The 26,139-nt window shown below is 56.2% G+C and overlaps 10 protein-coding genes across 10 annotated transcripts; 6 read left to right on the forward strand and 4 right to left on the reverse strand.

Annotated features, from left to right (window-relative positions):
* Nucleotides 1-1,112: 1,112 nt before the first annotated feature.
* F5144DRAFT_487466 (general substrate transporter) lies at nucleotides 1,113-2,865 on the forward strand (the record flags this gene model as incomplete). The annotated part of the gene is made up of 3 exons (XM_066785611.1): nucleotides 1,113-1,594; nucleotides 1,660-1,863; nucleotides 1,917-2,865. 3 exons carry the CDS (start codon nucleotides 1,113-1,115, stop codon nucleotides 2,863-2,865), a joined length of 1,635 nt encoding a protein of 544 aa, XP_066645545.1.
* A 474-nt stretch (nucleotides 2,866-3,339) lies between these two features.
* F5144DRAFT_210030 (uncharacterized protein) lies at nucleotides 3,340-4,314 on the forward strand. The gene is made up of 2 exons (XM_066783011.1): nucleotides 3,340-3,854; nucleotides 3,914-4,314. The coding sequence occupies exons 1-2, from the start codon at nucleotides 3,516-3,518 to the stop codon at nucleotides 4,250-4,252; spliced, it is 678 nt and encodes a 225-aa protein (XP_066645546.1). The 5' UTR covers nucleotides 3,340-3,515; the 3' UTR covers nucleotides 4,253-4,314.
* A 269-nt stretch (nucleotides 4,315-4,583) lies between these two features.
* Nucleotides 4,584-6,594, reverse strand: F5144DRAFT_620295 (uncharacterized protein). Its single transcript, XM_066792013.1, has 4 exons — nucleotides 6,065-6,594; nucleotides 5,584-5,998; nucleotides 5,448-5,514; nucleotides 4,584-5,374 (listed from the first exon to the last, which is right to left on the reverse strand). The coding sequence occupies exons 1-4, from the start codon at nucleotides 6,257-6,259 to the stop codon at nucleotides 4,786-4,788; spliced, it is 1,266 nt and encodes a 421-aa protein (XP_066645547.1). The 5' UTR covers nucleotides 6,260-6,594; the 3' UTR covers nucleotides 4,584-4,785.
* A 1,428-nt stretch (nucleotides 6,595-8,022) lies between these two features.
* Nucleotides 8,023-9,829, forward strand: F5144DRAFT_210059 (uncharacterized protein). Its single transcript, XM_066783012.1, has 3 exons — nucleotides 8,023-8,668; nucleotides 8,741-9,482; nucleotides 9,559-9,829. Exons 1-3 carry the CDS (start codon nucleotides 8,106-8,108, stop codon nucleotides 9,721-9,723), a joined length of 1,470 nt encoding a protein of 489 aa, XP_066645548.1. The 5' UTR covers nucleotides 8,023-8,105; the 3' UTR covers nucleotides 9,724-9,829.
* Nucleotides 9,830-11,438: 1,609 nt separating this feature from the next.
* Nucleotides 11,439-12,145, forward strand: F5144DRAFT_570080 (uncharacterized protein). Its single transcript, XM_066788742.1, has one exon. The coding sequence runs from the start codon at nucleotides 11,497-11,499 to the stop codon at nucleotides 11,809-11,811; it is 315 nt and encodes a 104-aa protein (XP_066645549.1). The 5' UTR covers nucleotides 11,439-11,496; the 3' UTR covers nucleotides 11,812-12,145.
* A 1,278-nt stretch (nucleotides 12,146-13,423) lies between these two features.
* F5144DRAFT_210073 (uncharacterized protein) lies at nucleotides 13,424-14,541 on the forward strand. The gene has a single exon (XM_066783013.1). The coding sequence runs from the start codon at nucleotides 13,802-13,804 to the stop codon at nucleotides 14,471-14,473; it is 672 nt and encodes a 223-aa protein (XP_066645550.1). The 5' UTR covers nucleotides 13,424-13,801; the 3' UTR covers nucleotides 14,474-14,541.
* Nucleotides 14,542-14,819: 278 nt separating this feature from the next.
* F5144DRAFT_210079 (uncharacterized protein) lies at nucleotides 14,820-17,714 on the reverse strand. Its single transcript, XM_066783014.1, has one exon. The coding sequence runs from the start codon at nucleotides 17,570-17,572 to the stop codon at nucleotides 14,975-14,977; it is 2,598 nt and encodes an 865-aa protein (XP_066645551.1). The 5' UTR covers nucleotides 17,573-17,714; the 3' UTR covers nucleotides 14,820-14,974.
* Nucleotides 17,715-18,123: 409 nt separating this feature from the next.
* On the forward strand, nucleotides 18,124-18,686 carry F5144DRAFT_592187 (uncharacterized protein; the record flags this gene model as incomplete). Its single annotated transcript, XM_066790342.1, has 2 exons — nucleotides 18,124-18,423; nucleotides 18,642-18,686. The coding sequence occupies 2 exons, from the start codon at nucleotides 18,124-18,126 to the stop codon at nucleotides 18,684-18,686; spliced, it is 345 nt and encodes a 114-aa protein (XP_066645552.1).
* A 4,156-nt stretch (nucleotides 18,687-22,842) lies between these two features.
* Nucleotides 22,843-24,306, reverse strand: F5144DRAFT_592188 (uncharacterized protein; the record flags this gene model as incomplete). Its single annotated transcript, XM_066790343.1, has 3 exons — nucleotides 22,843-23,183; nucleotides 23,219-24,147; nucleotides 24,224-24,306. The coding sequence occupies 3 exons, from the start codon at nucleotides 24,304-24,306 to the stop codon at nucleotides 22,843-22,845; spliced, it is 1,353 nt and encodes a 450-aa protein (XP_066645553.1).
* A 549-nt stretch (nucleotides 24,307-24,855) lies between these two features.
* F5144DRAFT_210136 (uncharacterized protein) lies at nucleotides 24,856-26,129 on the reverse strand. Its single transcript, XM_066783015.1, has 2 exons — nucleotides 25,157-26,129; nucleotides 24,856-25,016 (listed from the first exon to the last, which is right to left on the reverse strand). The coding sequence occupies exon 1, from the start codon at nucleotides 25,789-25,791 to the stop codon at nucleotides 25,159-25,161; it is 633 nt and encodes a 210-aa protein (XP_066645554.1). The 5' UTR covers nucleotides 25,792-26,129; the 3' UTR covers nucleotides 24,856-25,016; nucleotides 25,157-25,158.
* Nucleotides 26,130-26,139: the final 10 nt, after the last annotated feature.

The following is a 26,139-nucleotide window of genomic DNA, read 5'->3' on the forward strand; positions in this document are numbered from 1 at the left end:
ATCTTCCCCACGACTCGAACCAGCCTCAACAAAATTTGACGGTGTAGATGGTAGTTGGAGTTGCGTATGGCCAGGGTTTCCTCCCTCAACTGATGCATCCTCCCCGAAATCAGGGGTATCTGCTCGGTTTTCGGCGAGTCGAGATTCGATGGTGGGCAACATATTCTCAGCGTGGAGGTAGAGTCGGTACCCTTGGGGAATGGTCTCTGTCAAGCTCAGAATCTAGATGAGAGAAGCCTTCAAGTTTGTGACGATAATAGTGGATAAGTCATTAGGGATATAACAAAGCGAAAGCGACAGGCGAGGTCCCAGGTCTCCCGCATTTAAAAGACATAATAACGTGGTAATAGCAGCCAAGGAACACAAAAAGCAGGCGACCATTAAATGGGTTGCAACCAGTAGAAATGTGCATTTTTTCAGTCAGACCCAACAAGGCGAGAAATTGGTCAAGTGCTCCTCGTGACCACTCTCGTCATCCACGATTCTCGCCGTGTACCTGGGCGGCATTTGGGCGGCCGGTGTGCGCTTGGCAACATTTATAGGGAGTCAGCTCCGTTTTTTCCAGGCTTCCAGGGGAACTCGTGTGACACGGTGCGCGGCATGACCACCCCGGCGACTCATCGCACCTGCCTCGTGGTGGTGCGGCATGATCGTTGTGGTGTAGTGGAGGGGCGGCTCTTTCCGCAGCCAGCTGAGCGAGCCGACCAGCCGGCGAGTCAACCTGAAAGTCTTGGCGTGTTTCTCAAGAACGGAAAACTGGCTGCCGAAAACGGGGAAAACGAGAAGACTGCAAATGATTGTTAGTGCTGATGGGTCCCACTAACAGGGAATCGGCGAGACTTTGCTGTATTACTGTTAGCGTAGCAAATTAGCCCTCCACCTCGTTCTTGGCTTCGTACTTCGCATTTGCCCCTGATTGGATCTGCAACGATTCAGCCCTGAAGCTTCGTCATTGCGTCGTCGCCCTAAAATTAAAGCTTTCGTCACCAAAGCCTCATGCTCGAATCCGCGTAAAGCCAGGGCACCCCGGCTTCATTGGGCGTCTTTTTTTTTTTTTTCATCTTATTCACCGTCATGGCCTCTGGCTTTGACTCGCTCACTCATTCCGGACCATGAACACATACCGAGACGACAACATGATCGAAGGAGAGCCGCTTCTCGCGGGCGAGGAACGCGACTCCTTTGACATTGATGAGACGCCAGCTGCCACTGCTGCCACCACTGCAGCTACCTCGCCTGCTGCCAGCGAGACAGACGGGGCGCATCAGCCTCACGCTTTTCAGAAACATGGCCGGCGTGGATTTCTTGCCCGCTTCCAGGCGCGGAAACGCAAGACGGTAGTGGCGTTGCTGGCCGTCCTCATGTTTTCTATCGCCACAAGCGGCATGCTCATCCTGATCCCCATATTCCGCCTCCTGGAAGATGCCGTCTGCCATCTCCATTACGACAAGCCTAGGTCTGAGCCCATTGAGGAGCAGTTGTGCAAGGTCGATGGGGTCCAGCAAGAGTTGGCCTTCTTGGGTGGCATTGGTGCCATGCTGAATTCCGTTGTTGGCCTCCTATCGACGCTTCCGTATGGCCTCCTAGCCGATCGGTAAGCCCAACGAACCCGAACTATTGCTCATAAGGATAGCCTTGGTGTGCTGACCTCACCGTTAGTATTGGCCGAAAGCCCACCTTCATGCTTGCCTATTTCGGCATCGCTATATGTTTTGCCTGGGGTCCGATAATCCTCCTCAGCGAGACCCCACACATCCGTCTCGCCATATTCGGCTCTCTTTTTTTCTTGATCGGAGGTGGAATCCCAGTCGCCATGAACACGTTGAACGCTATGGCGTCTGATATCAGCTCAGACAGTGACAAGTAAGGAAAGACATTCGCGTACATTGCTGATGACCCTACTGACCGTAGAGCAGGGCAACTGGTTTCTTGGCTCTGTCCTTTGGTGCTGTTTCCGGTGGCCTCATTGGGCCCATCACGGCGGGTTTGCTAATGGAACATGTGGGACCTTGGTTTCCCGTGGGCCTAGTCTTTTGCATCACCCCATTCGTCTTCGTGTTGGTTCTGTTTCTCCCCGAGACGCTGCCCATAAAGCTTCAGGATGCCAGCGAACGGGAGGAACCACGCCCCCTGACCCAGAAGGTTCGCGAAGAACTCAAAGAACTTGGGGTGTCATTCTCGCTGCTAAAGAACCGCAATATTGCCTTGTCCCTACCGGCCTTCTTGATCCAGCCGGCGCTGTTCGCAGCCTACACATCGACCCTCGCTCAGCACATTAGCACTTATTTTGGTTGGAGCCTCGCACAAACCAGTTACCTCCTCTCGCCCCTTAGCGTGCTACAGCTCGTCGTCATCGTCCTTCTGCCGTTTTTGTCGGGGTTCTTAACCAAGGAAACCGGACGCTTCCGCCTGTCGACCTTTTCCAAGGACACCCTACTGGCAAAGATCTCTTTGTCGCTTCTCATCGCCGGAGCCGCGATCGAGGGGTTCAGCCGCGGGATTGCCTTGTTCCTCGTTGGTCTCACCATCGGCAGCATCGGCTCATCTCACGGGCCACTTTGCCGCGCCATCATGACAAGTTATGTCGAACCCCAGCAAACGTCAAGGCTGTACGCTTTGATCAGCATGTTGGAGACGGGAGGGGCAATGCTCGGAGGCCCTGTTTTGGCATGGTGCTTTAATATTGGGCTATCTAAAAAGGGGATATGGATGGGCCTTCCGTGGTTCTACGTAGCCGGTCTCGTCCTTGTGGCCCTTGTCTCGCTCGTCTTCTTGCGGGCGCCCAAACCAAAGGTTGTTGTACCGGACCCAGAGGAGGAGGAGAATGGGGATCTCGGCTACCTGTCGGCCGAAGAACAGGTCTGAGTACCTACCTGCCTAGGTAGTAGCGAAGCCGACGGCGAACCGCCTGTAACAAAAACATGGCACCCTCGCCGCATCGCCGCCAATAGTCTGGCCATGTATGGGGCGCAATCACTCGTCGTCATCCCGTGCTAATATGCAATTTGCGCCGCCTGTTGCTGTGCCACCCCCCTTGCCGTTTGGCCGCGGGGTTTGGCCGGCGTTATCCGTACTCGAGCGGCGCAGCGTGTCGGGCGTGGTGCGGGCGCTGCGGGGTGTGGCCCAGATGTCGGATGGGACGTTGGATGGGACGCTGAACATGCAGCTCAACGGCTGGGCGAGACTGGAACCAACAGGCACGGTGCCAGCTGCAAGTATCACCCCAAGTCAGCCAACCGCCGCAGAAGCACAGTAAGGCAAGGTTCCTGCAATGAAAGAATACGGACCCCGTTACTCACGACCATCGTCCCTGCTGCCTTACCCCGCCATTCATTCCTATTTATGGTGTTGGAGAGCTCATCACAACCCAGCTCGTTTCTGACTTATAAGCGTCCTCGTCATCCCGTCTCTTCTCAATCCTCTCCATCCTCCGCTGACATCACCCTCGCTTACTACATACCCCAATACGAACATCAACACACCTTTTCAATCACACACACATACATATTCCAATCATGGCACCCAGCAAAACCCTCCTCGTCGTCGGCTCCGGCCCGGGCATTGGCCGCGCCGTGGCCACACTCTTTGCCTCCAAGCGCTACACCAACGTGGTGCTGCTTGCCCGCCGCACCGAGGCTCTGGCCACGGAGAAGGCCGCCGTCGAGGCCAGCAGCCCCGGTGTCAACGTCAAGGTGTACGCCGTCGACGTGACCGACCCGGTTGCCGTGGCCAAGGCGCTGGACGACGCCGACGCCGCTGTCGGCAAGCCCGAGTGCGTCTTCTTCAACGCTGCTCGCGTGCTGCCGTCGGCGTTCTTTGAGCACGACGTCAAGGAGATCGAGTACGATCTCAAGGTGCGTCCCGTCCCTCTCCCCGCCGTAACAAAAATCAGTTAACTAACACCACCACCCAGATCAACGTCTCCGCCCTGTACCTCCTCGCCCAGCGGTACATCCCTCACCTCGTATCGTTGGCCAAGGAGGGCGGAAACAAGCCCGCCTTCCTCGTCACCAGCTCAGCGCTGCCGCAGCACCCAATCCCGCAATTGTTCGCTCTGTCGCTCGTCAAGGCCGCCCAGCGGAACTTGGTGCAGAGCTTGAACCTGACCTACGCACCCGAGGGTGTCCACGTCGGCGTCATCAATGTCGCTGGCCAGGTCTTCCCCGATGATCCGGTGAGGAACCCCACCAACATTGCGGCCGAGACCTGGAAGTGGTTTGAGCAGGGGACCGAGTTTGAGGTCGTTATCTGAGTTGGTTCTCGGATTGGGAGGTTCTCGGGTTTCTTTTCAAAATAGGTCGCTTGAATTATTAGTCCTAAATTGACTTTTGTTGAATATTACTTGCTGTCTTTATGAATGTGGTACGAATTCACTCTACTGCCCGATTCTTCTGGTGAAAAGCCCTGTCGAATCGTCACATTGTGGTATGCCTGTGATGAACACAGTCTCTAACTTGCGTGTAAAGTTAGAAATGACTTTGTTATTAGTCGTGACATGAATGCCAGTTCTTAACCAAAAATGTACCTTGCGGACTGTAGCAGTGACATCGAGACACCAAGACAAAACCAGCAAAGAACTGAGGTTGGTGATCAACCGAAAGTAAACTGGAATTCGATCATAGAGAACATGTATGAGACCGGTAATGATACATATACATCCAAACTCAAGTTAACACCAGCGCCCCGAACCTTCCACCCAGTAGTCAGTCATACATGGTACACATAACACATCCTCCCAGCATCCAGTCATACACAACACCAACAAAAGAAACACCTCCCAGTCCCTCATACACTACCCGTGCTCACCCAAGAAAAGTCCTTCCTCACCATAATCTCATTCCGATACGCCGCCCTCTCCTCCGCACTCCCCTTCTCCCCCGACCCACTCGTACTGACCTCCCTCCCCGAAATATCCACCGTCAACTCAATCTCATCCTCCCCCCTCAACGTCGTCTCCGCACTCCCCAACCCATGCAACCCCCACTCCCTCCTCCCCGACCTCCCATTCCCATCCACACCCGCCACATGCACCATCGGGCCCCCCTTCTTCAAATTCCCCCCATGCCCATGATGCCCATGGTGTCCCAACCCAGGCGACGCAAACCCAAACCCCTCCTCCCTAAAATACCCATGCCCCTTATGCGGCACGCCACTGCCCCCACTCGAACTACCATGGCCATGCGAGACGGCCGACGTGGCCACCGACCACCACTTGCGCACGAGGGGCGCGTACGTGGGCAGGCAGGCACACACGATGCCGATGAAGGGCTCGCAGCACGACCAGATGAAGACTTTGGACATGGCCCAGGTGAAGTCGGGGGACTTGACGAGCTGGTCCATCATGACGATGCGGACGGCGGAGGCGATGCAGACGCTGGGAGGGAGGGGTTAGTTGGTGTGTGGGGTGGAAAGGGGGGGTGGGGGTGGGGGTGGGGAGTTTGACTTACAAGCCACCGAGGAGGAGGATGCCGCCGACGAAGAGCTTCTTGGTGGGGGGCATCTTGAGTTTGAGAACTGGAGTGGGAGGTTAGTCGGAGGGCTTTTGGTTTTAAAAAGAGGAAGGAGAGGAAGGATGCGACTAACTGGTTGGGACAGGGACGAGCAGGATGGACACGTCAATGAACAGGCCGATGATGCCGTTGATAAAGTAAAACAGAGAGGCGTCGATGCAAGTACCGACCGCCGTTGGGTCGGTGTACTGCTTCCAGTAGTAGTTCACCGGCCGGCAACCAGACAGCCAGGTGATGGTGACCTCCAGCCAGTGGCAGATGGCCAGTCCGAAGACGATGTTCCAGATGATGCCCTTGCCAAACATGCGGCGGTAGAAAAGCATGATCGACACCTTTGTGGCTGATATGCAAGTGATGTAGACGATGACAAAAGCATATGTCGTCTGGTACAGCTTGGTGAACTCGTCAAACGTGACGACCCAGAGGTGTTTTCCACCGCCCCATGGGATGGTAATGAGACAGCACACGGCTGTACCGACGCCACAGATCTGGATGATGTTTATTAGCTACGGATTTCTGTTGGATACTTGAAGCGGATGTAGGTAGGTGCATACCGCTGCAAACACGATAACATAGTCATCTTCGGCAAGCCCGGGACCTCTGTGTGTGAGCCGGACGAACAATCTCATGGCTACCGCAAACAGGCCGAGGACCATGACAGCCACGACAGCGCCGATGAGGTCCCTGTTCTGGTGTTCCGTGAGGTCCACCCCGGGCGGTGCCGGACCCCAAGCTCCCGAGGAAGACATTGTGTTGGAGCTCGCGGTTAGGTTTTCGCGTTGAGCAGTTTAATTCAAGGCTTAAGCTATGGGAACAAGCCCAGCTGAAAAAGAGAAACAAAAATGGACGACAACGGGTAACAAATCACCAAAGTGTGGGTGGATGAGAAGCAAACTGGACACGGAGAAAAGGGGCTGACTTGTCAGTCAAGTGGCGCTCGGGAAGGCGTGCATGCTGCCGAGATCTGGAGATTGGGGCTTCAACGGCGGTCATTATTAAACCCGGCATCTGGTAACACCAGATTTCGGTGAATTGTCCTCGTCGATCATGGAGGGTGTTACTGTTCCTGAAGGGACAGCCTGTGCCGTAACGGTGGGATATGCGCCACGGGCGCGTGCCTCAGATTATAACCAATGGGTTAAAACGTGCCACATTGAAACCCCCGTCGGGAAGGTGGTATCATTGTATGCAGGTCCCCCAGGGACAGGTTGTGAGAGATCGCCAAGTTTGTTTCCCAACACCGCCGCACACCTGCTTCGAAGCGACACCCAAGGCCACCAAGACCAGGGGCACATTTCACCTTGCAGCACTCTGGGTCAACTCTTGATTACGGTCTTGGCCGACGGCACAGAATTCCTCCCATGGAATGTTGATATGTTCTCGTCAAAACGCAATTCATGTGCTGCAACGCTGTGGGTATCATTCTGCATATCAGTGGATTGGATTGTTGCATCTTGGTATTGTACCTGCGTCGACGGGCCCATGGGGCATTGGGTTTATTTTATTCGCTCGGCAGACACTCTTCCCCATTTGGTGCCTTGTCTGTCAGAATTGGGACTGGATGTGAGTGGTCTGACATTGGGGGTGGCACAGAGCATGGGTGGGAGATCTGGGTACGAAACTATCAGTAAGCCACGGCAGGTTAGCTCAGCCGCTCTCCCTGGGTTCAAAACCAGCTCTTGTCCGTACGCCTCGCGGGACTGATGTTGCCTGCGCCGCCGGCCGATGGGCGGGGTTTGTCTCATATGGAGGGGTCGCATCGATAAGACGAGAAGAATCACCAGCTTTGTGGTCCAGACAAGCCTGAAGGATCCGTGTAGCGACGCAGCCCTAAACAAGATCAGACGGCTGAACCACTGAAAGAGGGATAGCAGCCTAGGTGTCCATCGTATCGACCCAATCGGTGCGCATCTGTGCCGTTTTGTATGTTTCTTCGGTCGCCGACCCTTCCCAAACTTGCCGGACCACCCGCAGCCGCGTCCCTTTGAATGTTTACGAAGCTTAATGTGCCTCCGGACTTCGGTTTTTCCTTGATTCCAGCAAGAGGGGTGACATTCACAAGTCACAGTCTTCCTCCCTCTACCCCTTTCCCAACACCGGGACCTTGCCGCAGGAAAGTCAGCAGCAACTATCGAACTACATACACACCCTGTAGTGACTTATACACACACACCGCATTCTGGAATCAAAGTGTTGGGTTACAGGGAATCCTTGCTCCCCTGTCCCAGACGGTCAAGTCCCAAGACACTCATCACCCATGGGGAACTTATCCCTGATGCCTTACAACGGCACCAGATGGGCCGGAACGCGATGTGCCGACTGCCTTCAACCAACGAGTCAAACCATGCCCACTCCAGACTAAAAATACCCCCATTCGGAGTGCGGCGTGTAAGTTCCTAGCCGACGCCGGCACCGAGTGGTGCGCCTTGCTGGGGATGCACCGGGTTTCTCGGGAGTGGCTTGTCGGTTGAGCGGTATATAGACATCCCAGCAGTGCTTGGTCCTCGAAGTCTGACGCAGGGTCACGAATCCCAGCACGGAGTCGCCGAACCTTCATTGTTGTCTTACTCCTGACTCGGTCAGTTTGTATCCATCATGTTTGACATCGTCGGTTTCATCATTCTTTCCGCTCTTGGGAGTTTCTTCACAGCCCTTGCTGCCTCACCCAAGAAGCAATGGAAACTCTGGTTCCTCGCATCATCAAAGACCATCTATGACGAACCGCAGTCCTTCTCCGTCCACGAAGCAGAGAAGTCTGACGATGCCAAACTCCTTCAGGAGATCAACAATATGGCGGACTGCCATGAGACGGCGGCCCTCCTCGCGGACTTGATTCGCAAGGACGGCGCTGGCTGCTGGCCGCCACGGGCCGAGCATGACCACACGGCATGGCCAGCAGCCCTTCGCCCGTACCGGCAGATCTACGAAGAGGTAGCGTCTCTGCTACCCACAGAGCACGTCTCCCTTGATGACGAAGTCAACAAATCACGCATCACCAGCTTCCGTACTCGCCTTCAACAACTGCTCCATGAACGGGTCGACCTTGCTCAGGTAGAAGCACTCCTTGCAGCAGCAGATGCCGGTCGATGGGACGTTTTCCCCCGAGACACCTACAATGCTTTCTACGCCTGCATCGCCTGGTGCCGACACGCCTACCGGTAAGCTAACTCCCCCAAACACCACCACCCCTTAAAAGGCCCAACCCCTAACACATCACCCTCTCCAACCAGATGGGCCACCATCCCCGTCGTCCGCCTCGCCCAACTCGAAAAGACCCTCCCCCTCCCCCGCGAACTCAGCCTCCCTTGGACCTACCTGCAGTCCCACTTCGGGCTGTGCTCCGAATCGGGCAACAACACCTCCAACCTGGTCCTCAACTTCACCCCGTCCGGCACCTACGCCTTACAAATCAACCCCGGCCTCTCCCAGCGCATCACCACCTCGGAAGAAGCCTTCGCGCGCGTGTTCCACGAGGTCGAGGTGCTGGGCCTGCCGGTGTACCACGCGGTGGTGTCCGCCGTGCTGGCGCACGCGCGCGGGGATATGGTGGGTTGTTTGACGCATGCGCGGCGCGTGGCGGCGCAGCTGCGGCCGTTGCTGAGTAGCTACTATGATCGGGTGCATGATGCCAGGATTGCGAAGTCGGCGTGGCTGTCGCATGTGCAGGGGTTCTACGCGTGGGGGTTGGGGTTGGAGGGGGAGGATGGGGAGGGGGAGAGGCAGCAGGGGGGGAAGGAGGTGGTCAAGTTCGATGGGTTGAGTGGGAATCAGGTGTTGTTGTTTCAGGTGCTGGATGCGTTTTTGGGGATTGAGCCGTACTTGTCGGAGGAGAATCTGAATAGGAACGTGCCGGAGAAGCAGAGGGTGTTTTGCAGGGCGGTGGAGAGGCATTCGTTCCGGAGCCGTCTTGGGACCGACGGGGTGGAGGGGCAGATCAGAGGGGAGCTGGGGGAGATTGTGAAGAGGTTGAGGGTGAGTGTTTACTTTTTATTCTCTTACGGTTTTCTTTGTTTATCACTGGATGAGTTGAGCTAACTCTGCTGTTTAGTTGTTCCGGACAGCTCACAGGTCCCGGGCAAAGGCCTACTTGTCACAACCTGCCCCTGAACGATTGCCGATGACGGCGGGGAAATCGCTACTCAAGGAGGATATGGACCAGAGTCTGGAGTACCTGGATGAGTTCATGGTTGGCAGGTTGGCCCAAACTGTTTAACCAATTAATTTCTTTTTTTCGTAGCATTGTAACAATGATACGTAGACCCCTTGGTTCGGTACAAATTAACGTTCTGACAGCGTCTGAGAGCCCTGTCGTGAGATCAGATGCCACCCTACCGCATGTCTGTTTGAGGCACAGCATGCACCAAGGTCACCGGGAGTCGGTCGTTTACCGAGCTTCTCTCCTCACGCCAGGCACTCAGTAAACTGTTCCGGCAGGGATCGGTTCGAATTCGCCGATCGCGCCGAGTCGAGTAGCACATGTAACAGCCGCGCCGCTTCGATGCTTAGTCCATGGAAGTCCATGATTCCATCCTCGGTCGCGCTTAAGGGGTAAAAGCGAGAGCGACCGGTCGGTAGCCTCGGCGCTTAGATTTTGTGAAGGATTCACCCGCCAAATGACATGCACCTTGCAACGGAGCAGACATGTATGTACAGTTCTGCGTCTGCATGAGGTTGATACTACCCCGTATGCTGAAGGAAGCATTCGCGTTCTCCGTGGGACTGGACTCTTTGAGAAGGCTCGGCGGCCTTGGGTTCCACCACAATGCCGCAAAGGGGTTGTATCTGACAGCTTGGGAGAGTGAAATCCTTCTCGGAGTATCCGGAATATCGATTAGCCAAGCTCTCTTTGCAAACCAACCAGCCGTTGAATCTTCCCATCCTGTCTTTCGCGGCACCGGTATCGCGGCACTGCCTCGTCTCGGGCACGAGTAGCTACGAAGACTTACAAGGACCAGACAAAGTGTCGCTGACGATTTCATTTTCTTCGCCGCAACTCGTATACGTGATACTTTGCGCTTGTCATGCCGCAGCGTGGCCGCTCTACGCCGCTCCAGTCCCCAACAGGGAACTTTGGCCGACATCAGCGGCGTAGCAGCCCACGCGCACATGCGAAACTGACTATCCGCGCGATGTTTCCCAATTCTACCACTATCACAGAAACCACCCTTCCGGTAACTAGGCAACCGTTAAGCGCGAAAACGCACTTGAGTTTGACCTTCCTTTTTCGTTCAACCACCAGACGCGCCTGGCGCGGCACGGGTTACGGTCATGCTAGATGTGTGTAACCTGATAGGTTACCGTCATGATTCCATAAAAGTCCGTGTTCTATTGCAAGTGTTTGTCAGGGCTGAACAATCAAGGGAAGTCGGAAGTTGAGGTGTTGAGGCTGGATTAACGTGGCCCGATTTAAGGGTGGTCCGTACTGCGCGCCCGCCCCGCCGCTCGTGTAATGGTGATTTACTCTGCCTTAGCTTGTGGCGGAGCCGGGTGGAGCGTTAATTCTTAGCCCCGAAAGGTACAGAAACTGGGAGTAAGGGTCATATCAAGTTCCTTGCCGGACCACAGCACCGGGGTTAAGATACATGATGTCCGCTCAGCCGTACCCGTCAAAGGAAATGGCGTGTCGAAGGGCTGGAGGTGCCTGAAGCATCATTAAATGTCTGGCTGTACCATTGTAAGTGAAGTAGAGGCAGGCCTGTACTTGACGACCCCTGAAAAGTGGCCTTGCAAAGTGATCTATTATCCACAGGGCACGGAGACAGCGAGGCATTCTATGGCAGCCGAGTATCGAGTCCTTGAAGCAAGAAATACTTCAGTCTTTTACGAATGCAGTACTGGCGAAAGTCACTGGTATATAAGGTACACAAGCGCAACTATTATTTCATGAGTGCTTTGGTACTAGCCCTCCGGGATAATTACTCGCTTTCTCCCTGACCACCTCCTTGGTTGCGGCGTTTTCGCGATCTTTAACAAGGATTTGTTTCCCATGAACGTGCCCTCTGAGTCTGCCAAATTTAAGACGCCACTCGTGTTGCTCTCGTGCGGTTTAGCAGGCGTTGTATCAGTGAACTGGGGCGGATCAAGGAGCCCTAACCCCACCACCATCAAACCAGCTAACAGATATCCAAGAAAGATGAACATACCACTGACCTGGAGAGCAATGAAGAACGTGCTGCGGTGCTTCAGCAACATCCTGACACCTCCTACAGCACCCATAACTGCTAGCAACAACGCCGGCCGCCCTCGAACCGCACACCATGTACTTCGCCAAAGCAGCGGCCCGAAACCGTTCTTCAAATAATATCCCAACTGCCAGGCAACAAGCGGTACTTGTGCCCAGTTACTCTCCAAAGCCCTCAACAGCGCAACACGCCCCACTCTACCCCCGACAAGCAGCTTGTAACATGCCACCAGCCACGCAGCCGTATTCATGCTTCTCGCAAAGACATATTCGGCCGTGACCAACACCCAGAGCAGATATCCCACAGCTACCACCCGCAGCCAGGCCTCTCTCCTTCTTTCTCCTCGCTCCGCTGCCTCTCTCTCCCGCCCTCTTTTACCCTCCACCACTCTCTCCTCCGAGTCGCCCACCCCATCCACTCCTCCCCAACCACACCCACAACCACTCACCAACACAGCACCCGCCCACGCCCCCGCAACATCCAACCCCCCTTTCACCACCGTCTCCCCCATAACCCTCCAACCTATCACGGCAGCCCCCACAACCGCCCTCCCCACCCCTCCCACATCCACAACCCCCCCAACACCACCCCCACCCCCATCCCTAAAACCCGCCAAAGGTATAACCCCCCCAAGCATCTCCGCCACAAAAACCTCCGGATTCGACACCGCCAGCCGCAGGCCATCTAGCGGGTGTATGTGGCCGAGGAAGCTGCCCAGTCGTGGGGCAAGGGTGCGGCGGATGTGGTTGAGGGTGGCGGCGATGAGGAGGTGCGTTAGGCCGGAGAGGGGGGTGGGGGTGTGGAGGGCGGTTTGGAGGTAGTGGATGTGGTGGTAATGTTGATGCTGATGATGATGTTGATGGGAGGTGGTGGGGTGAGGAGTTGAGTTGGGGGTTGGGGTTGCCGGTGAGGAGGTGGTGGCGTTGATGGTGGGTTTTGGTTTGGTTGAGGAGGTGGTGTTGGTAGTTGTGGTGGGTTGGAGGAGAGCAATGGGCTGAGGGTGGAGGTGGGCGTGGTAGAAGCCGGTGACTGCCCTGGGGAAGAAAGGAACAATTGGGCGAAACAGGGTCGTGATGGTGGTTAGGGATGGGCTCGGGCAGGCCATGGTACCAGGAAACAAGGCCAGAGACGAACCATGGTTCCGAAGGTTGGGGTTACCGACAGTCGTCATTGACCCAGGCGTGTGCTGAGAGAGGAGGTTCCTGATCTTGTGGACTAGAAGTGTCGTTGTCCATCGAACATCAAGGATCCCATACTCATTCCCGATGCCTTGTGATTCCGGCAGAGATGCCGCATGATTTCGGACTTGTGCCAGCAACGGCCCATCTTCTTTCGGGTGGCTGTCAACCGACATTGTTTCTGGCTCTCAGTAGCTCTGCCCAGGCGTTAAATCTGGTATACCTAAACAAGACTCGAGCGGGCTAATGATTGGTGATAATGGCAATAAACATAATCAACAACCACCCCAGTTATCCCAAGCAAGTTCAGCAGACCCTTCCTTTGAAGCGCTTCAGTTCGGCCAGGATATGGCCAGACACCGAAAGGCGCCACCACGACGGAGTAATTCAGTTCTCAAATTCCCCGCAAGTTCCTGGTATTCTTGAAGAGTGGTCTTGGTAAATCAGAACCGCCCCAAGGAGTCGGGAGTGTTTCCCAGGTTAACTCAACGACCCACGGCACGAACGGCGCCTTGCGATCGCGCCCTGCACGGATGGTTGAAGGGAATATAAACTGCTTGAGCACTGATTGAGCCCACTTTGCAAGGTTAACCACCTCGTTTCACCTCCTGTCTGAATGACAGTGTGTCCGTGGATCCTGGCCTCCGGTATATCGCCCGGTGTCACCACTCTTCAAGGGATATTGAACATCCGATATTTGAAGTTTGAGCCTCACTGAACAATGTATGTTCGTACTGGTATCGCTCAGCCGCTAACACAGATGCTGTGTGGCTGTAGCTGCGCACGCGAATCCTTGTTTCCCACGATCCGAATCCCGAGACATTCATCGGAATCAGATTTCCGCTAGTGGACGCCCAAGATGCTCGGCGTTGCCCAATTCCTTGGTTCGTAACACCACCTCAGGCCCGTCAAGCCGACTCGACCTTCGACAATGAGACGACCACGTCAACGCCACCTGAGCCAGATCAGGAACAATGCGGCGACAATCCGGCTTTATCTCCCGACCCCAGACTCGTTCGGTTTTGTTCGGCGATCCCAAATTCCAGCAAATTCCAGGGGAACAAGCCTTCTTCTCAGGAAACGCTCCGAAGCCAATACCGATAGGGAGCGTGTGTGCGCACACCCGCTAGGCCGAACGCGGGTGCTCGGATCTCGGCGAGCCGCTGCTCAGATGTCGATCACGACCGTTGGCCGGGGTGAGGCGCTTCGGGCCGGGCGTGTGTGGGATTGGCCGGACATTGCCGAGCGCAAGAGTGAGAGCGAGGGCGCAGGCGTGGGCGTCCAAACCCAAGTCGACGCCACGAATGGTACGTACGGCCGGCCGAAAGGAAAAGGAGAAAAAGAGAACGGAAGGATAGTCTGCGTGAGGCGTCACATGGGTAAAAAGGGGTTAGTACTAGTAGTACTCGCTAAGAGTACATGTTGTACTCGATCCGGGGGAGGAGATGGGCCAGGTGTTCTTAGACCTGGAACCCCCAAGGACTGCTCATTGGAACGATATCACACAAATTGGTTATTAATTTGTGTTGTCACGTTCATGCCCAGATCAACCAACCTCGGCATTCAGCCTGAGTTGTTGCAGGTTAAGATCGCCAAGGGGTAACTAGGGTTAGGGTCTAATTCAGGGGCACCAACACAACCCCCAAGCCACGAGGCATCACGATCATCACATCACCATGCGGAATCAGTCGGGGTTTTCTTTGAGCATCTGCCGCCAAGACAGCCAGACAGACGCGCACTCTTCGTTTCTACGGACAATCCGATGCTCAAACGCAACCAAGCTGCAACATGCTGAACAAATCCAACTCGAAAAACCGCCGCAATATGCCCTGGGGCAGAACTAGCCCATGTAGAATGTGACCTCTGTGGCCGGGGAATGATGCGCACTCCAATCCAATAACAATAGTCCTCCTCCCTCTCCCTCTCTCTTTCCAAAACAAAGCACCCAGGGGTATGACATCGCCTCTATAACACCCTGTAAACGTAAACACGATCCGAAAACAAACGAAGAATTCCTTCCATCGCTTCCCTTCAAACCCAACAACAATAACAACTCTGTAGCAACCACGGTCGCTCAGCTCAGCTCAGCCCAGCTCATGCCAACTCAACTCCTGCCCTTCCCCTTGACATCCCTCGGCGGCGTAGGCGGGTCCACCGGGTTCAGCAGCCTCTCCACCTTGACCTTGCTGCGCTTGCTGCCATTGCTGTTCCGCTTCGCCATGTAAAAGTCATAGCGATCCGGGAACAGAATAATATTCGCCAGACGAGCCACCTCGGCCTCAGCGCGCGTCATGCTGCCACTCCCGCCCGCCGCACCATCCTCAGCCTCGCCACTGCGACCCTCGCCACCATTCAGTGCCGCTCCGGGAGCCGGCGACTGGTCAGCGGACGCGGTGGCGGGCGGGGTCGGGGCGACGTCGAAGGGCGCGAGGCCCATGGCCTGCAAGCCCGCGGGCCCACCGACCTCGGCGATGTCGTTGTCGGTGGGGCGGCCGATGTGGGTGGCTTCGCTGCCGAGGCCGCTCCCCGTGGAGTCGAAGTCGGGCCCCGGGTGGCCGCGCTGGAAGGTCTTGCGCTGGCGGGCGAGGTACAGGGCGTTGGTCTGGGTGAGCGGGGCGGCGGGCACGTAGACGAGGATGGAGACGGGCTTGCCCGAGGGTTCCTCAGTCTCGGCCGCGGGAGGCGGGGTGGGCGCGCGGCTGGCCATGACGTTGGGGTTGGACGTCATGTGGTAGGCCAGGTCGGGGTGCCAGACGATGTAGTCGCCGGTCTGGAGGGTGGGGATGGTCTGGAGGGTGCGGCGGAGGTGGAGGTGGGGGTGCCACGTCTCGGTAAGGCGCTGGGCGTGGCCCGGGACGGCGCCGTGGATGATGGTGGATTGTTCCTTCTCCAGTTCCCAGTTCGAGGGGTCCAAGAAGGCGTCCCATTCCGGGCCGTCGCGGCGCTCGGGGGCCTTGGTCTTGGGAGTGAAGAAGGGGCGGAGGAGGAAGTAAGCGGTGGCGAGCTTGGGGCTCGGGAGCAGGCGGATCAGGCCCGGCTCAATGGTGCTCAGGGCCACGACGCCCTGGTACATACGGAAAATGCTGCACGCACCGTAGCCGTTGTACAGGTCGGACGTGGCAGTCACGCGGTGAGTGGGATCCCAGGGGTCGTATTTTTCCCACTCGCCCCTGAACACGGCATCGTATGTGCCGTCGCGGCCGTATCCATCCGGCTCCCAGCGCTCCAAACTGCCATTATCAACCTGCGCAATAATGGTTGACGAGGTGAAGTCGCCCAGCAAGTCGGCAGCCGCTTTTTGCGCCTCCAATTCCTCGTCCAGCTCGATGTCATCGGTCATCTCGTCCGCCTCCTTCGCCTTATTGGCCGCAGCGGCGTCAGGGCCCACATTGCCGATATCGGCGCCGTGAATGCGCAGACGATCTCCGTATGCAATGGGGAATCGAAGGGCCATGCGGTCGTCGACATTGTTATCCCAGAGGGACATGGCGAAGCGCTGGGCCTCGAGAACCCGGGGGTGGGCACGCGTGCGCACCTGGGCAGGGGTCCAGAAAAAGTCGAAACATGTCGGATCTTGCGGCGACGGCTGCTTGAAGTCGGTCTGCTTTTCGAGGTACTTGACAGTCTCGTCGATGGCGACCTGTGCATCATCGCGGGGTACGACCCCACGCACCAGGCCCAGGCCATAGCGCTTCAGGTCGCGTGAGAAGGCGGCCCGGGCGTCCGGGTTGTGGATATCGCCGAAATCGATACTTGGCGTTAGGCTGGAGCCACGGGAGGCAATGTCCTCAACATCGTCGCGCAAGGCTTTGATCAAACGTGCCCACGACGCCTCGATCTCTTTCTCGCGGCCGGCAACAAGACTGCGCTTGATCTGACCAAAGCGCGATGGCAGCGGCACGGGCTCCTTGCCGTAAAATGAAAGTACGGGAGGCTCCATGGCGGCGCTGCTGCTGCCAGTGGTGTCGGCAGGGTCCGAGGCCGACGACAGGGCAGGCGGCGTCGAGCTGGTGGTGGGGTGTGGGGAAAAAGTAACAGAGTTAATGGCGGCGGCATTTGGTTGTTGGGCGGCGCTGCCAGTTAAAGCAGCAGCAGCACGGTGCCTTAGCTTGGAGATCCTGCGGGGTCGTGGCTGCAAGGGCGACGGAGCGGCGCTGAGGCTTCCGTTGGCAGGAACTGGCCCGGGAATTGAATTTGCGGAGGCAGGCGACTGGGACTGGGAACTGTGCCCGTGCCCCGAAGAGGAAGAGGTGGGCTGCTGGAGGCCCTGCTGGTAGGGAAGGTGGTGGCAGGCTGTGCGCCGTCGCCCGCATTGGCTGCACCGTGCCCGTGGCTCGAGACCCCTGTCATTAAGACTGTTTGCGCTATGGTTGCTGCCAACTGTTGCCAACAGGTTAGCGCTGACAATGGTCGTGACTGCTGCCGCTGCTGTTGCTGCAGCAGCAGTTGCTGTTGTGTGATGAGGATGTTGATGCAAATGATGTGGTTGTTGTTGTTGGTGTTGTGGTTGTGGTGGTTGGTAAAGAAGGTGATGATTTAAATGTGAAGTCGGTGTTTGTTTTATCCCTGTCGCTCCCGTTGCTCCAGTCGTTGAAGTTCCTCCCATGACCACGTCTATCGCTGCAGCCGCTGCCGCTGCCGCTGCTGCTGAGGATGCCCTCGTCGAAACCGTTACGGCGGCGCCGCTTGTTGAGCCTGTCATCCTGACCCTGTAACCATCGAGACCTCGGAATGCTGCTTGCTTGGCCGTACCGCATCGGGGGTGGTGTGCGCCTCTCGGTGAAAGGGTGCGCTGCGCTTTTACAGGCTGCCCAGAGCTTCAAAAGGCAAGGCAAAACCTCGGCCCGGATCCACCACTGGAGTCGATCTCTTTCCCCCCTCCCGTATTCCCTGTTGGTGGTGGTGCAGTGGTGCAGTTGGTGGCAGGTCCTCCTCTTTCTCGGTGGTGTTTAAGTCGGTCCTCCTTTTTGTGGAAGTTTGGTGAAGATGGGATGGGCACGCGCCCTTGATAAGGTGACTTGGTGTGGGTGTGACCCAATGGTCCCAAATAGTAGAACCGAGCAAGTACCACTGGTAGCACTTCACATTCCACACAGCAGAGATAGTCCAGGCCTTTGGATGTCGGCCCAGCCAAGGCGTCGGAACGGCGAAGGGCATCAATATAAAGGGTGTCCCGAGCTATCATCTCTTTTAGGCAGAATGCGAGACAGCTGCCCGCACGCTGCACCGGAACCGCTAAGCCTTCTCGCCAACATGATGCCCGCAGTTTCTCCGACGGGAGGGTCGAGGTCTAGACGAAGGGGGCGACGAAGGGAGGGTGAGCAAGGGCTCGGCGCATCAGTCTCCGCGCGGCAGGCCCCAGTCGCAACCGTTGGCAGCTGGGACGCGGGGGGTGGGTCTCGCGCTTCATGCTCCAACAACGGGATATTCCTTTCTTCCTCTGGCCTATCTCGGGATTACTGTGGACAACGCGGCGCGTGGCTGCGGGATCCGAGAAACAGGTCACGGCTAGACCCCTGGTTCTGGTTCTGGCTGCTTGAAGACGGGCTGCCCGTAAGGGCCGCCGAACCGTCGGTGGCCCACGGCTCTGTCATGCCAGACCTTGCCATTGAGGCGGCGGCGGCAAACGGCAGACGGGAGACGGGAACGTGGGAGCTCGGCCCAGCATCCAGCATCCAACATCCAGCCAGCATCCAGCATCAACAACCAACCCGTATCACGCAGCGCTGCTGACTCTAAAACCGCGCCAAAGAAACCCCCCCGTCACACAGCGAATGGCGGGCATCTACGAAGGTACCCAGGGTGCACCAGGATGATCAGGACCCAGCAGGGCGCACCCTGCTTGTGTCATGCGCTGCGCTCGCTGCCGGGAAAGGTTCGGTATTTGTGGGGGGAGGGTCCTCGCTTTGGGGCGCAAGGCATTGGATGCATTGGATGTCAGTGGAGGGCATTGGATTGTGTGTTCCAGTTCTGTCGTTGCACCTTCGACGTCAATCCCACAGTCTCGGCGGAGAATGCGGCTAGCCTTTAGCTGGTTCCGGGGCCCGCCCAGGGCTGTCAAGGGACGCCCATCCGGCGCAATTTGGGATTCTGGACCATGCGAGAGACGCTCCAACAGGCCCAATTGGTCCCGATCTCGTCCAGTGGGTCGTTCGTCGGAACCACAACTCCGCAACTCCTGAAAGAAGTGGCACCCGCCAGCCGCGTTGCGGCCCGCGATTCCAAGGCTCGGGTGGGACTCCGAAAACGAATTGCCACTGGCTCGACCACACCTGCAAATTCGCCGTGATTCGCCTATCGTTTTAGCGCTTCCCGGGGACGCACAGCAGCAGAACAGCCTCATCGAACAAATCCTATCGCAGAAAAAAGTCGTGATGTCGGCGATCCCAGCCAGCCCAGGCAAGCCAGGGCCGCAATAAATCCGCGTCGATCCCATCAGCCTGATACCGCCCGCACTTGCCGCTCGTCTTGTAAGGAATAAAAAAAACTGGTTTCGCCGCCCACCCGGGCCCAAAAAGTGAGCTTCAGCCGCTTCAGATTTTGCCCGTCGCCGCGATCAGCACAATCACTGGCAGGTCCTTCCCAGGGTCCTGCATCAACCCCGGCCTTGGCATTGACCACCCCGGATTGCTCCTTCCACCGCTTCGGTCAGGGCCGCCTAATCGTGCTCACGGCATATTTCCGAGGTTTAGCCGTACCCACCGCTCGCTTCCGGGAAGGCAGGCACGAACGACCACCAAAGAAACCGGGAGATGTCACATGCCCCTGCCTTGCCCTGCTTGCTGGCTTGATGAGGAAAGAAGAAAAAAAAGCTAGGCAGGGGTCGGGACCGAGATCTGAGGTGCGTGCTGCTTGCCGTGCTGCTGCCCGGGATTAGGACCCACGATTCCGATGAAACGTTTCAAGCAGCCAGTGGGCCGACGGACGTCATCTTGTTGGTCTGGACCTGGATCACTCATAACACACACACACACACGGCAGGAGGACACACTTCAACATCTCTTGTTCGTCCCGAGAGCCGCCATGCCATGAGGCTGAATGTTTTTGGTTTTGTTTTTTTCCAATTGATTTTTCTTTCTTTTTTTTTTCATCCCCTTCACCCATGTCAACAAGTAAAATTACATGGTTCACATTTCCCAAGATGCAACAACACACCTCGTAACGGCCGCTGCGGTTCCGATATGTGAGACAGCATTCGGGCTTTCCCGCCTGAAGCCCCCAGGCTATTCCCAAAACCGTCATCAAACTCTCGGAGGACTAAACATACCACCGAGCAAGTCGAGTGGCCCCTTCGGCTTCTTGTCTCGTCATCTATCTTCACTGCCCAACCGCCGCAGTAAGCGAAGCCACCCGCCCAAAGCCCCCACTGCGGGAAGACGCCTCGATCTGAAGTAGAGACCTCCATTGGTGCGGAATATACACTCGCATCTCCCCCATCCCCTTATCCTCTCACCGGAGTAGACAGCTAGCGTTGAGATAGGAGCATGTGGCTTCCGCCGCTAGACTGCAGACTGATCCTCACGGGAAAGCATGAGCACATCCCGCGCGCCGCTCCAAACCCACGGCACGCACCTCCACCACCATGTCAACCGCCCGGATCGCCCCGTGACCCCGCGTGCTCCATGTCGGAGATGGTGACATCGATCTGCAAGCTCCTCCTCGCCTGGATAAGCTTGGAGGAGACCCTAGGGTTGGTCAGAAACTCGCTTGTCTCTTTCCCGCCCGCGCCGCCAGCCAGGGCAGACGCGGCAGGGCGGGCAAGCCAAGGCACCGAGCCTGTAGACTGTAAAACAACGTTTGTCGTGCCATTGTTAGGTGTGCCTTGCAGCCTAGTGACCCATGGCCCTTTGTCTCGTCCTTGGGCCGTTACGCGTAGTCTTGTCTCTCTCTCCCCCCACGGAGGAGAGGTCACACCTGCGGCCGCAACGGCCGGATCTGGAATAACTCGGGTCCTACCTTGAAGTCGGATCCCTTCTCTGCGTCTGTGGGCTTGACCCGGTTGCGTCCTCGCGGGTGTTAGGCTCCGCGGTGTCCCGGTTCGTGGGTCTCGGACTCCCGAGCTAGCAGGGCGAACCACGTTTGCCGAGATTATTTGCCGTTGGTATTTACACAGTATGCGGTGCGAGAACCGTCCCTTTCTCACTGGAGTTCTGTACCACCCACATGTGATGGGGGTTGCGACGCTGGAAGCCTCGGGACAAAAATAGCTGACCGCCCCTTGGGCCGACTGGTGTTTATTGTTGCGGCCCGCAACGCGCCAACGCGCGATGGGTTGCAAAAGACTGAGGGCTGCTTCATTGTCGACAAGTGTGTGGGATGCTATTCGCTTATCTTGCGCCCAACCCGCCGCCCCGAACCAAGACCTCTGCCCTCTTAATGGAAGTGGCCGCTTATCCAACAGCAATCCAGCACTACCGCAAGCGAAGCTCTTTTTCACGTAATCTTTACCCTGGCCGACGAATAACGTACATGGCAGCTTTCCCGACATAAGCTAGTGAAATCAATAATTTGGTACCGTCCTGCGGTCAACGGCTACTGCAGTGTTCTATCTAGGAGGTCGCCTCGTGACGCAGAGGGACGGACATGATGCCGAACACGGTCTTGCGTTGTGGACTCATCCCGAGGCCAAAAAGGCAGGAGGAAATATCAGGCTTCAAAGATTCGAAGGTTCATATGAAAATCCGCAGCCCACTAACATGAAGCTAAACTCCTTCATCGGAACTAACCCAACATGACCTCGGGCTTTGTAAAAAAGAATATGCATGTGGGAAACGCGGGGGGCGTTCTGTCCAAAGCCCATTAATCACAGGCTCTGGCAAATTCCCCATTGTGAGAGCCTTTGATCCACTAGCATTATCAGTCAGGTACATACCTCGGAGACAGGACCTCCAACCAAGAAAAACTCAGTTTACCTTTTGAACCGGTTGTTAGTAACAGAATGGTCAGTAACAAAACTGGCTTTGCCATCTGGGCCGGTCTGCCGGCGCCCCTGACCATTATAATAAACATTGCTCGCAAGTTGATATCGGGCTAAGATGTGTCTGGCAAGCCTTGCTTTTTTACACCTGCTTCCAATAACCGATAAACCGATTCCCGGGCCGTATATGCAGATATTTCTTCCTATTTCTTTGATGCTTGACGTAGGATGTTTGTTAGAACCCCCCCCCTTCCCCCCTCTTGGTGGATTTCCCGGTTACAATTTAACTTCCGAATACAACTCTCAAGAGTTGAAGGAACTCCCCGGTTATTCTTCACCTCCACGCCTGTGACTGATCAAAAGCCATTCCCCGCCCGCCCCGGTCACCCCTTACGGGAGGCCCCCTATGGTTCCTCTTACACTACGATGAGACCATATCACCTACGCGTAGGGCAAGATTGCCTACTATGCCGGCCTTTGGAGCCACCACCGGGAGTTCAAAGGGCGTATTCTATCGGCATGTTCCAAAGTCAACGCCTGGGAGACCGCTGGGCGAGATTACACAAATTTTTCCAACACATTTCGGACAACTTACCCTCTTCTCGAGGTGTCATTATAAACCCCCTCAGTCTAACCCCTGACGACGAGACTCCATGGATTATGGAGCAACGATCTAAGATACTCCTCCATTTCTTCATCATTATCCACTATCTACTACACACAAGTATCGGCGGAATCATTGTGTCCGGCCTACCATAGCCAGATCGGTTTTCGGCTGTTCTCTCAGTCGGCTGCTTGAAGCGGACCGCCTTGGAAGAAGCCTTGTTGCACTTGGCGTACAGCGTCGCCGATGGATTCGGTGTCAACCATGTTCATCCATTGTTGAGATCAGGTGACTCGTCGAAGACATGGCCGTCCTACTCGTCGAATCAGTAACAGAAGAGGTTTCCGGGGACACCTGGTTTACCGTAGCATACCAACGCGCGAGATGGCGTCGAATAGAAGCATCTCATAGAGCTCCGCGCCCGTTACAAACACCACATGAGCGCGGCAAGTCATTCGTGGCCCGAGGGGGCTGTGGACGCCAGCAACTTGCGCACCTCTTCCACCAGTTGCTCCCTCGCCACCAGCTGTCCTTTGTCTTTTTGTTCCGCGACCTTATCCCCGACATGAAGATACCTCACCCGCACCTTTCCGGCCTCCACCTCGTCCTGGCCAAGCATGACCGCGACGGGTACGCCCCTGGATGCGTTGAGCTGCTGAAGCGGCTTCGGTTTGACTTTGGCGGCGAACTCGGCTCGAATCCCTGCGGCCCATAGCTGGCGAGCCACCCGCATGCGCTCTAATAAGAGTCCATCAAACTCTTTTCCGCCGAGTGCCATGATGTAGACTTGCACTTGGCCGCTGAGATCAGATTCGCTCTTCTTTGACGCCGGGCATCGAGGATGGTGAAAATGCGGTCCACGCCAAACGATATGCCGACGCACGGCAAGGGGCGCCGGCCGTACATGCCCACCAGATGGTCGTAACGACCGCCCGCGGCAATGCTACCAACTTGGGTAGGCTCACTGGCGCTGTCTGCGACGACCACCTCGTAGATCAAGCCCGTGTAGTAGTCGAGTCCTCTTGCAAGCGACAGGTCAAACGAGACCTTGTCGATAACGCCCATAGCCTCGAGGTAAGATGCGAGGAGCTTCATCTCAGCGATGCCCTCCATCAAAGCCTTACTTGTGGCAAGATCGGGATCAGATCCAAGGCTCTCCAGCATCTCGCGCATGCTGCCCTTGCGCTGCACGTAGCCACCCACACGGTCCGCAACCTCTTCCGAAAGACCCTTCTCCAGCATTTCCTTTCTAACCTCATCCCACGGCGCCTTGTCCAACTTATCCACGGCAGAGCTGGTTGTACGTATCTTGTCGGCTGGCACGCCGGCTATCTCAAACAGCCCATCAAGAATCTTGCGGTGGTTCAGCTTAACGGCGACGCCGATCTCGAACGCCTCAAACACCTCGGCGATAATACATATAATCTCAGCATCGGGGATCATGGGGTCATAAACCCCAGCGATATCGAAGTCGCACTGGTAAAACTCGCGCAAACGACCACGCGAGATGGCAGGCTGGTCGCGCCGGTAGACCTTGGCGATCTGGTAGCGTTTGATATGCTGGATGTGGGTACGCATGGACAGCCAGCGCGCGAATGGGACGGTGAGGTCGTAGCGCAGCGAGCACGCCTCGCCGCCCTGGTCGGCCAGGTCGTAGATCAACTTGGAGTCTTCGCCGTACTTTTCGGAGAGGATGCTTCGGAGCTCGAAGACGGGCGTGTCGAGGGGGACTCCGCCGTGGCGCTCCAAGACGGTGCTGATCGTTTGGCTGTTCAATCGTTAGCGGACTTCTTAGGTAGTTAGATGTCATTGAGTTAGACACCGGAACTAACAAGATGTGGTTGCGCAGGAGCAGATCTCCACCCACCCAATCGCGGGTTCCTTTTGGTGTTTTAAGTGAGCTCTTGGACGCCATCTTCTCACGCGATTCTCGCTCGAGGCAAAGTGAATCAAGAAGTAAGATCTCAAGACGATAGGAAGTGGTAGGAGAATTATGGCTAAGGACACTGATAGGAGGGAGAGGGTGATTCAACAGGGTGTGGCTCAGTGGCTGTGACACAAACCGGGACAAGAATGTGACTCAGCCAAACTCCGTGCCGTGGGGGCGGGGATGTCTGTCTCGAAAGGGAATCTAAACTCTAACTGGATATTGTTGAATTACCGAACGGAGCGAGATCTAGGATGACACTTACCGTCTGGTTGTATTAATGTTGAAAGCTTATCTTTTTGGGCAAGAGGGATCAAACAGGGGCGTCTTCGCCTCTCTTATTCGTGCCCCTCTGTTGTACTGTGTACGAAGTAATGCCTAAGAGAACGACGAAGCCGGCTGTGCAGTAAAATGCAGCAAGTGCGGCGCAGCGCCAATCGAGGAATGCCACCGGGCGCAGCCACGGCCCCGCTCCGGGGATAAAGGGCCCCGGGACGCCCTCAACTCGAGAGTGTTTAGTCGATGACAGGCGGCCTCTTGACAAAGGTTGACAATACCCGAATCACCACAGCGAACGCATCTACATGCACATACATGTATCTCAGTAGCCGCCATGGCCCTAAGTCCAGCGTCCCAATCCCACGGCGGAACGTCCGAGCCAGAAAGACATCATGATTTGTGGAGTGCAGCAGCTCGAGGTGATATCGAAAAGCTCGATGTTCTTTTGGAAGGTGACTACTCGGTTGAAGCCACATTTCTGGCTCTCCAGGCAGCTTCCGATGGCGGCTATTTCGAGGCTGTTGATCAACTTCTCTCCACGGGCAAGATCGATATCGATGCCTATGACGAGGACGGCCAGACGCTGTTGTCATACGCCGCTGAGAATGGTTGCGAGGCACTCGTCAAGCTGCTGCTCAGCACGGGCAAGGCCAATATTAACGCAAAGGATAAATATGGTCTGACGCCGTTGTCATACGCCGCTAAAAACGACCACAAGGCGGTCGTCAAGTTATTACTCGGGACGGGCAAGGCTGATGTCAACACGGGGGATAACGGCGGCCGAACGCCGTTGTTTTGGGCTGCTAAGAATGGCCTTGAGGCTATTGCTAGGCTGCTGCTTGGCACAGGCAAGGTCACTAATGTCAACGTGGAGAGCGGCTGTGGCCAGACGCCGTTGTGGTGGGCTGCCATAAACGGCGACGAGGCGATCGTCAAGCTGTTGCTCGATACGGGTAAAGTCGACGTCCACGTGAAGGATGAGGACGGCCGAACACCGCTGTTTTGGGCTTCTAGGAACGGTGACGAGGCTATCGCTAGGCTGCTTCTCGACGCGGGCAAGGTTGATCTTGACACGAAGCCTGAGTAGCCAGAGCGGAGGTAGTTATGATTCTTTGCCCGCTTTAACGTCTCCCCTGCTGATGCGTGCGTGCGTTTACCTGGCTCACGCTTTATCCAAGTTTCATTGGGATCCATGCTAGTCAGGTCGAACTGTGCCAGTTGCGGCTGCTCCTGACCTGGCGACTACCCCTATCGATCGATATTCGATAGGTTTTCACATGCTACCCGCGCATCTAGTAGGTTGATCGGTATAAGTCTTGATAGTTCTTCCTCTCCTACACCCCCTTTCTAGCACCTCAAAAAATTAGGAGTGGTGTGCAGCCCACGCGCGCCAAGACGTCAAGGGGTTTGCACGACACGACACAATGACGTTCTTCTTTTCTTACCCGTTTAGGTATATCTTCCGCCGTCGGTACCCTTGGTCTCCGAGAACAAGTTTTTCTTGTGCTGCCGTTCACCACCAAACATGTTCCTTTTTCACCC

Source organism: Chaetomium tenue, assembly GCF_020726465.1.
Source record: "Chaetomium tenue strain MPI-SDFR-AT-0079 chromosome Unknown F5144scaffold_3, whole genome shotgun sequence".
NCBI lineage: Eukaryota > Fungi > Ascomycota > Sordariomycetes > Sordariales > Chaetomiaceae > Chaetomium > Chaetomium tenue.

Coding starts and splice junctions, on each gene's coding strand:
- F5144DRAFT_210030 (XM_066783011.1), top strand. CDS start 3,516: ATGGCACCCAGCAAAACCCTCCTCGTCGTCGGCTCCGGCCCGGGCATT. Junction 3,855..3,913: donor AGATCGAGTACGATCTCAAG/GTGCGTCCCGTC, acceptor ACCACCACCCAG/ATCAACGTCTCCGCCCTGTA.
- F5144DRAFT_620295 (XM_066792013.1), bottom strand. CDS start 6,259: ATGTCTTCCTCGGGAGCTTGGGGTCCGGCACCGCCCGGGGTGGACCTC. Junction 5,999..6,064: donor ATGTTATCGTGTTTGCAGCG/GTATGCACCTAC, acceptor AACATCATCCAG/ATCTGTGGCGTCGGTACAGC. Junction 5,375..5,447: donor ATCCTCCTCCTCGGTGGCTT/GTAAGTCAAACT, acceptor CCTCCCTCCCAG/CGTCTGCATCGCCTCCGCCG.
- F5144DRAFT_210059 (XM_066783012.1), top strand. CDS start 8,106: ATGTTTGACATCGTCGGTTTCATCATTCTTTCCGCTCTTGGGAGTTTC. Junction 8,669..8,740: donor TGGTGCCGACACGCCTACCG/GTAAGCTAACTC, acceptor CTCTCCAACCAG/ATGGGCCACCATCCCCGTCG. Junction 9,483..9,558: donor AGATTGTGAAGAGGTTGAGG/GTGAGTGTTTAC, acceptor TCTGCTGTTTAG/TTGTTCCGGACAGCTCACAG.
- F5144DRAFT_570080 (XM_066788742.1), top strand. CDS start 11,497: ATGAACGTGCCCTCTGAGTCTGCCAAATTTAAGACGCCACTCGTGTTG.
- F5144DRAFT_210073 (XM_066783013.1), top strand. CDS start 13,802: ATGAGACGACCACGTCAACGCCACCTGAGCCAGATCAGGAACAATGCG.
- F5144DRAFT_210079 (XM_066783014.1), bottom strand. CDS start 17,572: ATGACAGGCTCAACAAGCGGCGCCGCCGTAACGGTTTCGACGAGGGCA.
- F5144DRAFT_210136 (XM_066783015.1), bottom strand. CDS start 25,791: ATGGATCCCAATGAAACTTGGATAAAGCGTGAGCCAGGTAAACGCACG.